A 13,945-nucleotide genomic window follows, 5' to 3' on the forward strand; every position below is an offset into this window, starting at 1 on the left:
TAGGAGCTCCGAGGGCTAGGGAGTGTTTTCGGAGGTGTTCGGGGTGGTTTTGAACTTAGTGAAATTGCAGAAAATCTGCAGCAGGTGCACAATAAATTCCTTCATCGCGTTCGCGATATCACCTTCGCGTTCGCGAAGCTTCAGATTCCTCCCTCCTTCGCGTTCGCATCCCTTCATCGCGATTGCGTAGAGTTATCGAGTTCTGAGGGCCTAGCCCTCCTTCCTTCTTCGCGTTCGCGATGGGTGGACCGCGTTCGCGTAGGTCTCCAGCGCCTTCCCATCGCGTTCGCGCACAGGCCAACGCGTTCGCGTAGGCCAAACTCCTTGGACCCCAATATTTCCTTCTTCGCGTTCGCACCCCTACCCCCGCGAACGCGATGCTTGTCTGACCCTACTCATCGCGAACGCGACCCCCATGTCGCGAACGCGTAGAGTATTTTCACCCAGCGATTTTTAAGTCATAAAAACAGAACAGTGACGGGTTTCATTCAAAAAATACACGAACCCTTTCTTCTCTAAAGCTTCTAGGCGATTGCTAGAGCATTTCTTCACCAAAGCTTCTTGGGTAAGTATTGTTTAACTTGTCTCCTTCATTTTCCATCATCATTTATCAAATTCCTAAGCTCAAATCATGTAATCTAGGGTTGAAATTGGGGGAAAGTGGGTAGAGTTAGGGCTTTTCAATTTTTCTTGATTTAGACCTCGTTTTGGGGTCGAATTTGAAAGCAAATTGTATATTCGGGCTCGTAGGAGAATGGATGATATGAATTTGGTTCGAACCTCGTGTTTTGACCAAGCGGGCCCGGGGTCGATTTTTAGAATTTTTGGAAGAAAGCTTGGTAATCTATATTTAGGCATTGGGGTTGATTTGTTTAGCTTATATTGATATAATTAAGTCGTTATTGTATAGATTTGATTGAGTTGGAGCCGAATTCGAAAGCGAAAGCGGTCGTTGTGGATTGATTTGGCCGTGAAAGTTGAGGTAAGTGTTTGGTTTAACCCTAGCTTGAGGGATTAGGAGTTGAGTCATATTTGCTACTTGTTTGTGTTGAATACAACATATGGGCATGGTGACGAGTATCCATGCGTCGGTGTCAAGCATGACCGTGAGTCTTAACTTGATAATTGTGTGCTCTTGTTTGCTCCTATGAACGTTGTGATTAAATATTGATATTAGTTGTGCCGGGAAGAAATTGAATAGGATTGGTTATAGCTGACTCTCCCTTGTCGGGATGTTTGACTTGTTGTTATTGTTCCCTTGCCGGGAAGAGTATTACTTTGATTGTTCCCTTGCCGGGATTGTATTGTGCATTGTGTTAAAATAAAAGGGAGCGGGTGGTACGCCTACCACAAGTGATATTGAAAAGGGAGCGGGTGGTACGCCTACCACAAGTGATATTGAAATGGGAGCGGGTGGTACGCCTACCACGAGATGTTGAGAACTGGGTTCGGGTTGCGCGCCTGCAACAAGATAATTTGGATATGAAAGTTGTCTTGTCTTTTCATTATTGCTAGAAGTTAAACCGTAGATGTACGTACCATTATTCCTGATATTTGTTTCTAACTGTTACCCCTGAAGCATGCTCCCCTCCCCAGCTTAATTGTTATGTTCTTGCTATTTTCTGTTGTATTCGTATACATATCTGCACAGGTTTATATGGTGTCCAGTCTAGCCTCGTCACTACTTCACCGGGGTTAGGCTAGACACTTACCAGCACATGGGGTCGGTTGTGCTGATGCTACACTCTGTGCATTTTTGCACAGGTCCAGGTTTCGAGCAACAGCAGCAGCTTTAGTTCGGGAGCATACTTCCGGTCCGGAGAGACCCGAGGTAGCCTTGCAGGCGTCCGCAGGCCCGGCGTCTCCCTTCTATCCCTACATTAGACTGTCATCTCTTTGTATTCGGGATAAACAGATTTATGTTTCTTTCAGACCTTGTATTTAGTATTCCTTAGATGTTCGTGAGTATGTGACTCCAGATCCGGGGTAGAGATTATGTTGGAATTCAGTATCTTGCTTAGCTATTTAAATTTAAGACTTCCGCTTATTATTGTTGATTTTCATTGTTTAAATATTATTGTCGAAGGATTATTTATTAAAGGAAAAGAACTAAATTTGGCGTGCCTAGCTTCTACGAGTAGGCGCCATCACGACTCCCGAGGGTGGGAAATCCGGATCGTGACAGTCACATATTAGCGTCAAGCAAAGACTGGAGCATCTTAGCAGATACTAGAGAGAATTCCTAGTAACTTCGTCGCTCCAAAATGATTTGGCAAACTCCAAGACATGAATTATAATAAATAATATTTCAAAAGGGAGATTTTTCTTTAGATATAGTTATAGTACACTGAAACTATATATTTGACAAGTGGCCTTGATCATCATCTTGTCGGCGATCACCATCGCCAAGAATGGCATAGTCGCTAAACTTTGTCGTGCCATACACCCTTTCAGTAGCTCTCCACACAAACATATTATGTTTAAGTGCGAATATAGGCCAAGAACTACTAATTTCAATTCTTACAATACAAAGGTTATGCAAGAAAGCTACAAATTGAAATCATTCACTCAGCCTCTTGCAAAATGGCTTTGCCATATGTGTACTAACACTCCTCAATAAACATATATAGTAATAACTTTTTGCCCTAATTAAGTTTTAAAAAGAAAAGTAGTTTCTAACACAAATACTAAACTACATAATTTAACACATTACAATTTGGCAACTCCTCTTCCTTATTGATCAATAAGTAGCCCAATAGTTGTCCAAATCAGCACAATAATGTGCACTATTCATTTCTGCCCCATAACCTGCCTCACTTGTAATTGCACAATTATCCAACATAGAAGTAGTCATCACTTCTTGTTGAATATTCATAACTTGTGGTGGTGGTGGCGGCGGCGGCGGCATTGGCCTTAAAACCGGCAGAGACGAGGCGGCGGCACCACCACCAAGGTTCAAGTTTAAGCCTGAAATAGTAAAAAAATTATCTCCTCCACCATCACCACCGCCACCACTACTACTACCTCTTATATTGTAGTTCATTTGAGGTTGTTGTATTGGGAAATTGTTGATATAATTAGATGCATGGTTTATGTAATTTCTTCCCATTGCAAATTGAAAGCCATGATCAGCAGGCTGCATCATTATTTGTGAGGACATTGCATTTTGATTGATCTCTAGAGAGTAGGGATTAATTACTGTCCTTGAATGGTTAGTAGGGTACTTCTTCAATCCTGCACTCTTCTGGAAAATTCGGCAAACCACCCATTCGTCTTGCTGACAGTGTAAAAAAATATTTATACGATCAGGTCATCAAAAAGATAATAATATGTATCGGTCTATAATAATGGAAATAATTCACTGAAACATAAAACAGGTAACTAGCTATATAACAAGTCAAAATAATAGTGTAAAAGGTTTCTTATTGAAATGTTTTCTAAATGTAAGTTCTTTTGTTGAATATTTATTTTAGACTTTCCAAAATGTATATATTTGGAAAAGTAATCTATTTTTCCGATGTAAAAAGATTTTTATACGATCAGATCATAGAAAAGATAACAATAGATAGATCATAGATGTTCATAATAAGTGGAATTAGTTGTCTGAAAAATATAGCAGTGTAAAAGGTTTGTTATTGACATATTTTGTAAAAGTACGTTCTTTTATTAAATATTTATTGTAGACTTCCAAAATGTATATATTTGGAAAAGCTTTCTATATGTCGTTTGGTGATCTAATATTTTTTTTCAAAATAAAATTTGTTTAATATCTCTCTGTAGCTAAACATATTAAAGAACTTTCAATGAATAAAACTTCGGTAACAACTTAAATTGACTTAGTTGATTATTTTTTATCGCAAGGGATTCCAAGTCCACAAGAAAATTATTGCAATAAACTAAGAGTTCAAATTAAATTTTAAATATTCAAGAGGATAACACATGAAAACTTTACCATGACAAAATTAATTAATAGATGTAATTGAAAAAAGGATATAAATCAAATAAACTTAAATTATTGCGGGCGTGTCCACTTGTTTTCATATTCAAGTTTTGATTCAAATTTCAGTAATTTCGGATTCTTAGTCTATTTAATAGAAAGAAGTTATTCGACCTTTCTTTCATTTAGTTTGATCCACCCGAAGTAAAAGGAAAATCATGCTAGGAGATAATTCGTAACCGATCCGACTGTTGGTCCATACACACTAATTAGCATTATGAAATAAATTTTTTACGTTGTTAGTGTATAAACTTAATATAAGGAGGGAAAATATAACCATGTCATACCTTGTTTGTTCTATAAGAGGATTTGGATCGAATTCTATATTCATGCATTACCCAATTTGATTTCTCTCCTCTTGGAGCTCTTCCTTTATAAAAAACCAATGTTTTTTTCATACCAACCAATTCTGAAGTTTTACTATTGAATATCTCTTTGTCTTTGCCAGTAGTTTTCCAATATCCAGTATTTGTAGCTCTATTTGTTCTAACTCCAGTTGGGTATTTCCTATCACGAAGGCTGAAGAAATACCATTCTTTTCCTCCCATTTTTGCCTTACCTGCATGAAAATAATGGAGTTAAAAATATTGCATTTAACTATACTCCCTTCGTTTCAATTTAGATGATATATTTCACTTATCGAGAGTTAAACTTTGTGAAGTTTGACCAATATTTTAAAATAGTATTTTTTTTTTATCATATTGACGTGGGGGAAAAGTACAACTTACAGTACTTTCTATATCGTTTTTGAATATCTAAATTTTAATTTTAAAATACTGAGTTGAACTAACCCAATTTAGCTCAAAGTTTAGTCAAAACTCTTGATAAGCAAATTAAATGTGGCATCTAAATTGAAATAGCTCAAAGTTTAGTCAAAAAATTTTTAGGTTACTAATCTCATTTGTTATGGACAATTTACATGTTGTTACCTTTTAGACGACCTGATAGTTTAATAACACTTTTATGATAGATATTAATTAAGTTGCATCATAATTTTCGACGAGAAACGTGAGAGTTAATTTGTTGATAACTTATTAAGAAAGCTCAATCGGTAGTACAAGACTAATGATAATAGCTTAATTTGGTGTTCACTAAACGTTTGGGTTTGAAGAAGAAAACTTTTTAATTCTTTTTATTGTTATAAAACATTAAATTAAAACTACACATAAATCCATAACAAATAACCCCTCGAAAAAACCCCAAACAAGTTTACGGGAAGATTTTCCTATAGATTTTGTCAAGGAAATATGTTTTAAAATTTTTGATTGTATACTTGGGGATTTACTTGTGGAAAAGATTAATCAAATAGACCACAACAAAAGAGTAACTTGAAACCCTTTTATTATCCAAAATGAAAGTAAAAACAAAAACTATTAAGTGGAGGGAAAGATCTAAACTTGTTCTTTTATGCCCATCACTTCTCTGGAAATTTCTCATAGACATGACATATTTTTCTAGGAGTGATCATCCAATTTGGTCGATTTTTGATCGGTAATCGTTCAAAACTGATTTTATTTGATCGATCTTTTTTTATTGAAAAAGAGTTGTTTTTAGTAGTTTTGAAGCCATGAATTCTAACATGGGGATTCAAAAAATAAATATTAGAGTGTCACACTTACGAATAATCAACCTACGATCAAAGAAAAATTTTGAACCATCTTTAACACTACGTACGTACACTAGAAGTCCGATCGATCCCTCTACATCAGGAGATCATCAACAATTTATTTTTACCTAGCTATATATACAGTATAATTTTTTGTCCAAAGGGATTCAACTGAATCAGTTCGGACCATGTACATGCACCCAGACATGGACTAGCTAGGCCTATTTCATTGCTAAATGCACACAAAAAAAAATACAAGAAACTAAATTATAAGGACTAAGGTTTAGCATATATATTACCTGGAAGATCCCATGGCTCAGATTTGTTAAGATCAACATCAGCAATAGCCCTTCCAGTAAAACTAGCATCAGAAATCTTGTTCACAAGATAATATGTTATAAGTTCTTCATCTGTTGGATGAAATCTGAATCCTGGTGGTAGACTACTCTCTTCTTTATTCACTTCTAATTCCATTTCTTTAATTTTTTGGTCCTTTAATAAGTTACTTATAATTGATGCAAAACCTAGAATTCTAAAACTTTAACAGAAACCCTAGAACTCAATTTTTTTATATACTAATAAACTAGTAAGAAAACCAAATAAGAAAATTGTTTAGAAAAAGTTGGTACACGAAAAACAATATGTGAAAAGTTGCACCAAAAAAGAGGAAAACCTAGCTAGCTAATAAAGTTTGTTGTTTGCTATGTGTTGCAAGAAATATATATATATTTTCTTGATTGGTTGCATGTAGAGGAAATGGAATTTAGGGTTTTGTATAACTTTATTGCTAAAAGGTTTGCTAGAAGTTTAGGGCTTGAGGGTATGAGAGACAAGAGAAGAAGTGTTTCTTGCTTCAGAATTTAAAGAAGAAATGGAAGAGTGTGTCTGAGAAGCTCTCACCAACTATGGATCTTGAGGTACACGGTGGTGGATCCAACGTTACGGTAACGGGTTTATTTGAATCCAATAGTTTTGACATGGAGCACAAATATGTGTAAAAATTTACTAAAGTTATAACAGTAATAGATATGAACTAGTAACTTTAAATTAAGAACTCGTAACTAAAATATAATGGTTTCAATGTTAAGAACCTTAAAATTAAGTTGAACTTATAGAGTTTAAATCCTTGATCTGACTCTAATTTTAACACTACTTCGCTAGAAAAAGTCTAATTTATAGAGACTGATGGTATAAATGATTTTACTCTATTTATGTACTTTAATTAACTTGGCATAGCAGATTTTCTTTTAAAAGTTATCGTATCATGTATGTTATAAATAGTGATACTGTACCAGATAATTATTTATTCCGGTAATGTAAAAGTATTATACATTATTAGTATACAAAATTTAAACTTTGTTAAAAAGGAAAATTGCTCTAACTTCTTTTTTATCGAGAATTTTATCACAAAGTACTAAAATATAAGTATATAACTATACCCATGGGATAAAACACTGGAAAGCACTAGTCTAAGAAAATATTAGCGTGAATATATTTTTCATGAGTATATTTTGCTGTTAAAATTCTGCTATTAGCAAATTTAGAATTTTATAATAATTAATAGTCATTGAAATATTAACCATAAGTGTAATCAAAAAAAGCTAAAGTCCCCCCTCCCTTTAGAATACCTACATGGACACAATCACTACACCACCAATTATCCCACCGGACAAAAAATAACCTAGTGGATGTGGAAGAAGCACCTCACACAATCCTACAAGGAAATGTTACTCGACAAGAAGGCGGTAAGTCAAATAGAGTATTACGATAAGGAACCTTCCCCGTTCATCAAAGATGATAAAGGAAAAGGTATTGAAGGCTCAATTGCCTTCTCACAGGGAGACAAGAAACGTCTATACCAACCATGGCGTTTTTCAGTAATCATAAAGGTCTTTGGTCGTAGAATGCCTCACCATTATCTTCGATCTAAACTGATTGACCTATGGAAACCATCCGAACAGTTAATCTTGATTGACCTAGGATGGGATTTCTTCATTGTCAAATTCGGTCTAGAGGAATATATGGCTAAGGCATTACATCTAGGCCATGGCTCATTTCTGGTAACTTCCTATCAGTGCGCAACTGGAAACCAAAATTCATCCCACAAGAAGCTACATTTTCTTCCACGGCCATTTGGATTCTTCTACCACAACTACCAACACAATTCTACGATAAAGAAATACTAGAAAAAGTTGGGAGAAAGCTTGGCAAATTACTAAAAATTGACTCATGCACATCCTCCACACTAAGAGGAAGGTATGCACGCATTTGTATCCAAGTCCCACTTAAACCCCCAGTGGAAACAACAGTCATCATAGGTGATCACACATAATCAGTGATGTATGAAGGTGAAGGGACTTTGTGTACAACGTGTGGAAGGATTTGCCACACGATAAAAAATTATAAATTCAAAAAAGCTGCACCAATACCATCACAAAAAGTCCCTGAAAGTTCATAAATGAACACCAAAAAGGATGAGGATGATCGATGGAAAATAGTAACCTTCCCTAGACGAAAGAAATCCAGCCACCAACCTACGAAGGGAAGGAATAGTAGAGCAAGAAAAAAAAATGAACAACATCATGCACAAAAGATCCAGGTAAAGATGTTCGATGCAAATTTTGGTAACTTTCTGGAAACCAAAACCTTTCAATACAATTCAAAATCAAATAGTGCGCAAAACAAATAATTACAACAGGCCCAGTGGCCCAACGTATAAACACACTCCCACCCCCCACTCCCAAGTAGCTGATGTTCGGCCACAAATGCATATATTTAACCGTTGTTGCCTCATATTTTAGTACATTTAATCATCTTTCGAGTATTAATTATATTAATTTCTATTTAGTATTATATTTTAACTGTGTAGGAATAAAGCGGTGTGAATATGAAGAGATTTGGAGCAAAATTGAATAAAACACGGAAGAAAAAAAAATTAAAATAAAAGAATAAAATAAGGAGACAAAGTGGGGGACACCCTTTGGTGTTTGTCCCCCCAGTGTACGACAAAAGGGAAGGGCAATGCAATTGAAAGCAAAGAAGGAATTGAACATGAAAATATTTCTGGTTTCTGCGACAGGGCCAGCACACCCTGACTGCGGGATTTTTCCTATTTCTTCTGGGACAAGGTTATTTCGGCCCTACACGGTCCCAACTCATATTAAAGAGGTCCTAAACCTAATTTAAAGGATATCTAACATACTTTGAAGGAGAATTCACGTGGAAAAACACACAACATGCTTGGAGGAGGCTTCTAACTAGTTTTTCTTCTCTTCTCTTCTTTTAATTTCATAGGTTATTAGTTCTAGAGTTGTGGAGTGCTACATGAACGTTGTAGTTTGAAGCTTAAATTTTTCTTATTATTTTATCATATTGGTTTATTTATTCAGTCTTGCGCTTAATTATTTGATTGCTTGATCACTAATTGAGTACTATCTACGAACCTAGGATTGAACTCGGAGAGGGAATTCTAGATTGCATATAGGATTGAGTAGAGCAAGATCTTGAACCTAAGTATTTGGAACAGATTTGCGATTAGGATAAGAATATACCTAATCGAGTAGTACTTCGGACGAATACTACAAGTAATATTAACCATGTCAATAAATAATTCGGATAAATTAATTAGACAATTTAAATAGAAGACTCCACGGGATTGTTAGCTAACCCAGAGCTCTAGAATATCGGCTCCCAGTGAATTCGTGTCTAATTTCGCCAACTTGTTTCCTTTAATCTCTTAGTTTACTACTCTAGATTAGTTTTAGTTAAGTATTCACACTTTAGAAAATCGCTTGAATAGATTAACTGTCTTAGTTTAATTTAGTAAATAGTTAATCACAAGTCCTTGTGGGTACGATATCTGGACTTATAATCCTATATACATCACGTATACTTGAGTGTGCGTTTGGGAGAAACAGTAGCCCAACCCACAAAGCCTCAGCCCAAGTACACTTCCAAAAGAAAGGCGGGGACGGCGCCTGATGGAGCTGATACGGATAAATTAGCTGGGCCTGCTCAAGTTGCCTCACAAAAGGCCCTCATCATTAGCCCAATCTCAGACCTACGCTCGGCTAGTGATGCGGTTTTGGGCCACCACGCCTCAAACCAATCACCCAATAGGGTCCATATCTAATCGGATCCCCCTAGCCCAAATAATTATCCCTGCCCACGTGCCCCTACTCCTCTCCTAGCGGAGTACTCTAATGGAGAAAACTCACCATACTTCATGGACACTTTATGTTTGAATCAATGTGGACTAGCCACCCTTCCTTTCCTAGTATCATCAATGAGGCCTTCATCCCAAACTCCTCCTTAATCCAATCAACCAACACTTTCAAAAACCTAGTGACCCAGAGAAACAGGCATACCTTTGGTAATATCTTCCACAAAAAGAAAAGGATCCTGGCCAGGATTGCTGGAATCCAAAAATCTCCCGACTACCAGTTTAGCAACTTTTTGCTGAATCTGGAAAGTAGCCTGACTAGAGAACTGGACTCCATCCTCAAGAATGAGGAAGACTTCTGGAAACTCAAGTCAAGAGTCAGTTGCCTAACTGAAGGTGATGCCAACACCATATTTTTTCCACACCTCCACCCTCAATAGGAGAAGGAGGAACAAGATCATGTCCCTGAAGATGATAGTGGGAACTGGCTCTATGACCAAGGAGACATTAAGATCTCCATAATGCATTTCTTTAGGAGCCTTTACACTTCCTCCCACACACAAGCCCCCATTCTCACTACTAGTCATCTGGACATGACCCACACTCTCTCAAACTGCCAAAGAGATAGCTTGGATAGGCCCCTTGAGAATAGTGAAATCAAACTGGCTATTTTCTCCTTTAAACCTTTTAAGGCTCCTAATCCTGATGGGCTTCATCCTTTCTTTTATCTAAGATACTGGAGCATTGTGGGGAAGTCAGTGATACACTTTTGCAAGTCCTGTTTTGGTACACACTCTATGGATGAAACCACGAACCAAACTCTGCTTTGTTTCATTCCCAAATGTCCCCAAGCTACCATGCTCAAAAACTTCATACCAATAGGGCTTTGTAATCTACAAAGCCATCACAAAAGTCATTGTCAACAGAATCAAGCCTCTCCTCCCTGCCATAATCGACCCTAGCTAGGCAAGTTTCTTATCCAACAGAAGGGCCTCAGACAATGCCATCACTTTCCAAGAATACATCACCCACTTTGGGAAAATAAAAGGAAATCAAGCTCACATGATCCTCAAAATTGACTTAGAAAAAGCCTTTGACAGACTGGAGTGGTCTTTAATTAGAGACACACTACATGCCTTCAACTTCCCACATGGGTTAACTAAGTTAATCCTATCCTACATTAGCCCATCAAACATCTTCATCCTAGTTAATGGTGGCAAGAATGACACCTTCAAGCTTTCTAGGGGAATTAGGCAAGGGGACTCCATCTCCCCCTACATGTTCATTATGTGCATGGAGAGTCTCTCTAGGCTCATTGATAGGGTTGTTCAGGATAAGCAATGGCTTCCAATCAGTATGAGTAGATCTGATCCAAAGATATCCCACCTCTTCTGTGCTGATGACCTTACTCTGTTTGTAAAGGCAAACATTAGAAACTGCAACACAACCTACTCTATCCTGCAGTCTTTCAATGAAGCCTTTGGTCAAAAAATCAATCTTACTAAGTCTAGGGTTCTCTTCTCCTCTAACATAAAGCCTAACACAATGGAGAACCTTACAAATACCCTCTCCATTCAAGCTACTATATCTTTTGGTAGGTACCCTGGGTTCCCAATGTTCCATAAGAGACACTCCAATAGTGACTTCCAGTTCATACTAGACAGATATGCAATCCAAACTAGCTGGTTGGAAAATAAATTGCCTAAATATGACTGGAAGAATCATTTTGGTCAAAGCCTCTCTTAGCAGCATCCCAATCCATGTAATGAAATATATCAAATTGCCCACCAAGACTACAAACCAAATTGATAGAATTCAAAGAAATTTTATCTGGGTACTACTCCGAATAAGGAGAAAATACACCTGATTAGCTTGGACAAAGTCACTAGGCAGAAATCTCATGGTGGTCTAGGATTATAGAAAGTTGAATGCAAGAATAAAGTCTCCCATGCGAGGCTGACCTGGAGGATTTACCATAACACCTTCAGTCTGTGGGCTAGAGTACTTATCTCTAAACATTGTAACTGGAGCCATACCCCCAAGAAGCCCAAATCACCAACCTGGCAATATATCCTCAAAGGTTGGGATACTTGTAACAAGTCCAGTAGATGGGTTGTCCACAAAGGGAACGGGGTGAGCTTCATTAATGATATCTGGATTCCAAATCACCCAGCCATTAGGGACATGATAGAGGGTTCACTCACCCCAAACGACATTGCTATCAAAGTAGATACTATCTACAGTCAGAAAACTAACATATCTCATCCATCTTCATAAACCTTCCTGAGGATATTACTGATCTAATCAAATAAACTTTCATCCCTACTAACTCTGCCAAGGAAGATAGGCTTATTCGGGTGCTGACTCCAAACGGGTCATTTACCACCAAATCAGCCTATACATTCCTTAGTAACACCAATAAGATTCTAATGAATGAGGAAAAAGGTAACTTCAGTTGGAATGGAAGTTAAAAGTCCATAACAAAATAAAAAACTTCATTTGGCTGCTTGCACAGGATAGGCTCTCTACTGGAGCTTTCCTGCACAGAATTGTAGTCAATTGTAACCCTGCATGTTGTTTCTGCTCAACCACACCTAAAACTAGTGACCACATCTTCTTTGAATGCCCAATGCAACCCAATTATGGCATGAACTAATATCCAAAGGAACTACTGAAAGCCAGCAATAGAATCCTATCTTTTCAGCCCAGCTTTGGCCAATCACTTGAAACAAGCTAAGGAAACTATCCTTTCACAACATTATCTCATGGGAAAACATCCTCCTTTTCTGCTTCTGGCATATTTGGCTAGCTAGAAACCATAATCTTTTTAATAAAAAAATTAAAAAAAAGATACCATCTCTGCTAACAACACCATTGCCAAATCAATTGAGTACTACACATTGACCCAAAAAGGTGTGACTAGAAAACCCTTTCCTACCAAAGTTAAATGGGAGCCCCCAAGAGGGGCACTATAAACTCAACATTGATGGGGCAGCTAAGGGCAACCCAGACATTGGGAGAGTTGGTGGGGTATTTAGGACTCATAATGGGGACTAGATTCTGGGGTATATGGAGAACATGCCACACACCACCAACACAATGGCAGAATTAAAAGCTTTGCTAAAGGGCCTCCAAATTGCTCAACAAAATGGATGGGTACCTCTAGAAATAGCTACAGCCTCGGCAGAGGTAATAAGAATGTTACTCACAAGCACTATAACTTATGATCCTATGATATGTGAATGCAGGTTATTGATCTAAAGGATGGACAGGGTTGTGGTGAGACACAGTTACAGGGAGCAGAATAGAGTGGTCGATGCACTAGCAAAGGAAGCAGCAAAATCAATATTTTTGGGAAGAACTACCATGCTAGCAGTTCCTTCGGTGTTTGCAAATGATGTATTTTGGGCAGACATCCTAGGAACTTAAGTAATTAGACACTTTTTGGCATGTAATATTGATACACTAGTGTATAGGGTCAAATTCGACCGTCAACGTCTCTACGCCAATGGGTACGCCCAATGAGTATACGTCAACTAACGCAAGGGTACGACTTGGGCGTGGGAACAAAAGCGACATCGTTTAAGGCTCAGTGTCTTTATTAGGAAAACATTACCTATTTTTGTATCTTTTTTATTATTTCGAGGGAGGTCTCCTACTATATAAGGGAGACCTTCACATTGTAAAAGGGGGGGCTGAAATAATACAACTCTCTGATTTTCTCTTACTCTCTCTATATCTCTATCTCTAACGAATATTTTCTCTGGAGTTCATATTATCATTTTACTCTATCAGATCTACAACAATTTTTCATCTCTAGGTCTATTATATTTGATTACGATTTACCCTTCCCTACTTTTGATTGTTTTTAAGCTCACAAAGTATATCGATATCTTTTGAGCCAAACAATTTGGCGCCGTCTGTGGGGATTTCGAGAATCAAAATCATAGTATCCACCTAAAGAGCAACCAACTACCATTCTCTACACCACACGAAAATAAAAGATGGCTGAAAACAACACCAGAATGAAAGCAATAGTGGGTGTTACAGCCAATCTCCTTGATCCTCTCAACGAGGCCGGTGACGAGGGCATTTTGAATGCAACCCCTAGCATCACGCCAGCTGCAGAGATCTCATCTTCCCCATCCGAAGATCTGACGATCTTGCATGAAAAAGGAGC

General features: G+C 37.5%; 1 protein-coding gene across 1 annotated transcript; it reads right to left on the reverse strand.

Annotated features, from left to right (window-relative positions):
- Positions 1 to 2,324: 2,324 nt before the first annotated feature.
- LOC109211936 (protein CUP-SHAPED COTYLEDON 1-like) lies at positions 2,325 to 6,428 on the reverse strand. The gene is made up of 3 exons (XM_019375535.1): positions 5,903 to 6,428; positions 4,285 to 4,556; positions 2,325 to 3,277 (listed from the first exon to the last, which is right to left on the reverse strand). The coding sequence occupies exons 1-3, from the start codon at positions 6,075 to 6,077 to the stop codon at positions 2,741 to 2,743; spliced, it is 984 nt and encodes a 327-aa protein (XP_019231080.1). The 5' UTR covers positions 6,078 to 6,428; the 3' UTR covers positions 2,325 to 2,740.
- Positions 6,429 to 13,945: the final 7,517 nt, after the last annotated feature.

This window comes from Nicotiana attenuata, unplaced genomic scaffold, assembly GCF_001879085.1.
Source record: "Nicotiana attenuata strain UT unplaced genomic scaffold, NIATTr2, whole genome shotgun sequence".
Classification (NCBI taxonomy): Eukaryota; Viridiplantae; Streptophyta; class Magnoliopsida; order Solanales; family Solanaceae; genus Nicotiana; species Nicotiana attenuata.

Coding starts and splice junctions, on each gene's coding strand:
- LOC109211936 (XM_019375535.1), bottom strand. CDS start 6,077: ATGGAATTAGAAGTGAATAAAGAAGAGAGTAGTCTACCACCAGGATTC. Junction 4,557..5,902: donor TGAGCCATGGGATCTTCCAG/GTAATATATATG, acceptor ATTTTCATGCAG/GTAAGGCAAAAATGGGAGGA. Junction 3,278..4,284: donor CCTCTTATAGAACAAACAAG/GTATGACATGGT, acceptor TTACACTGTCAG/CAAGACGAATGGGTGGTTTG.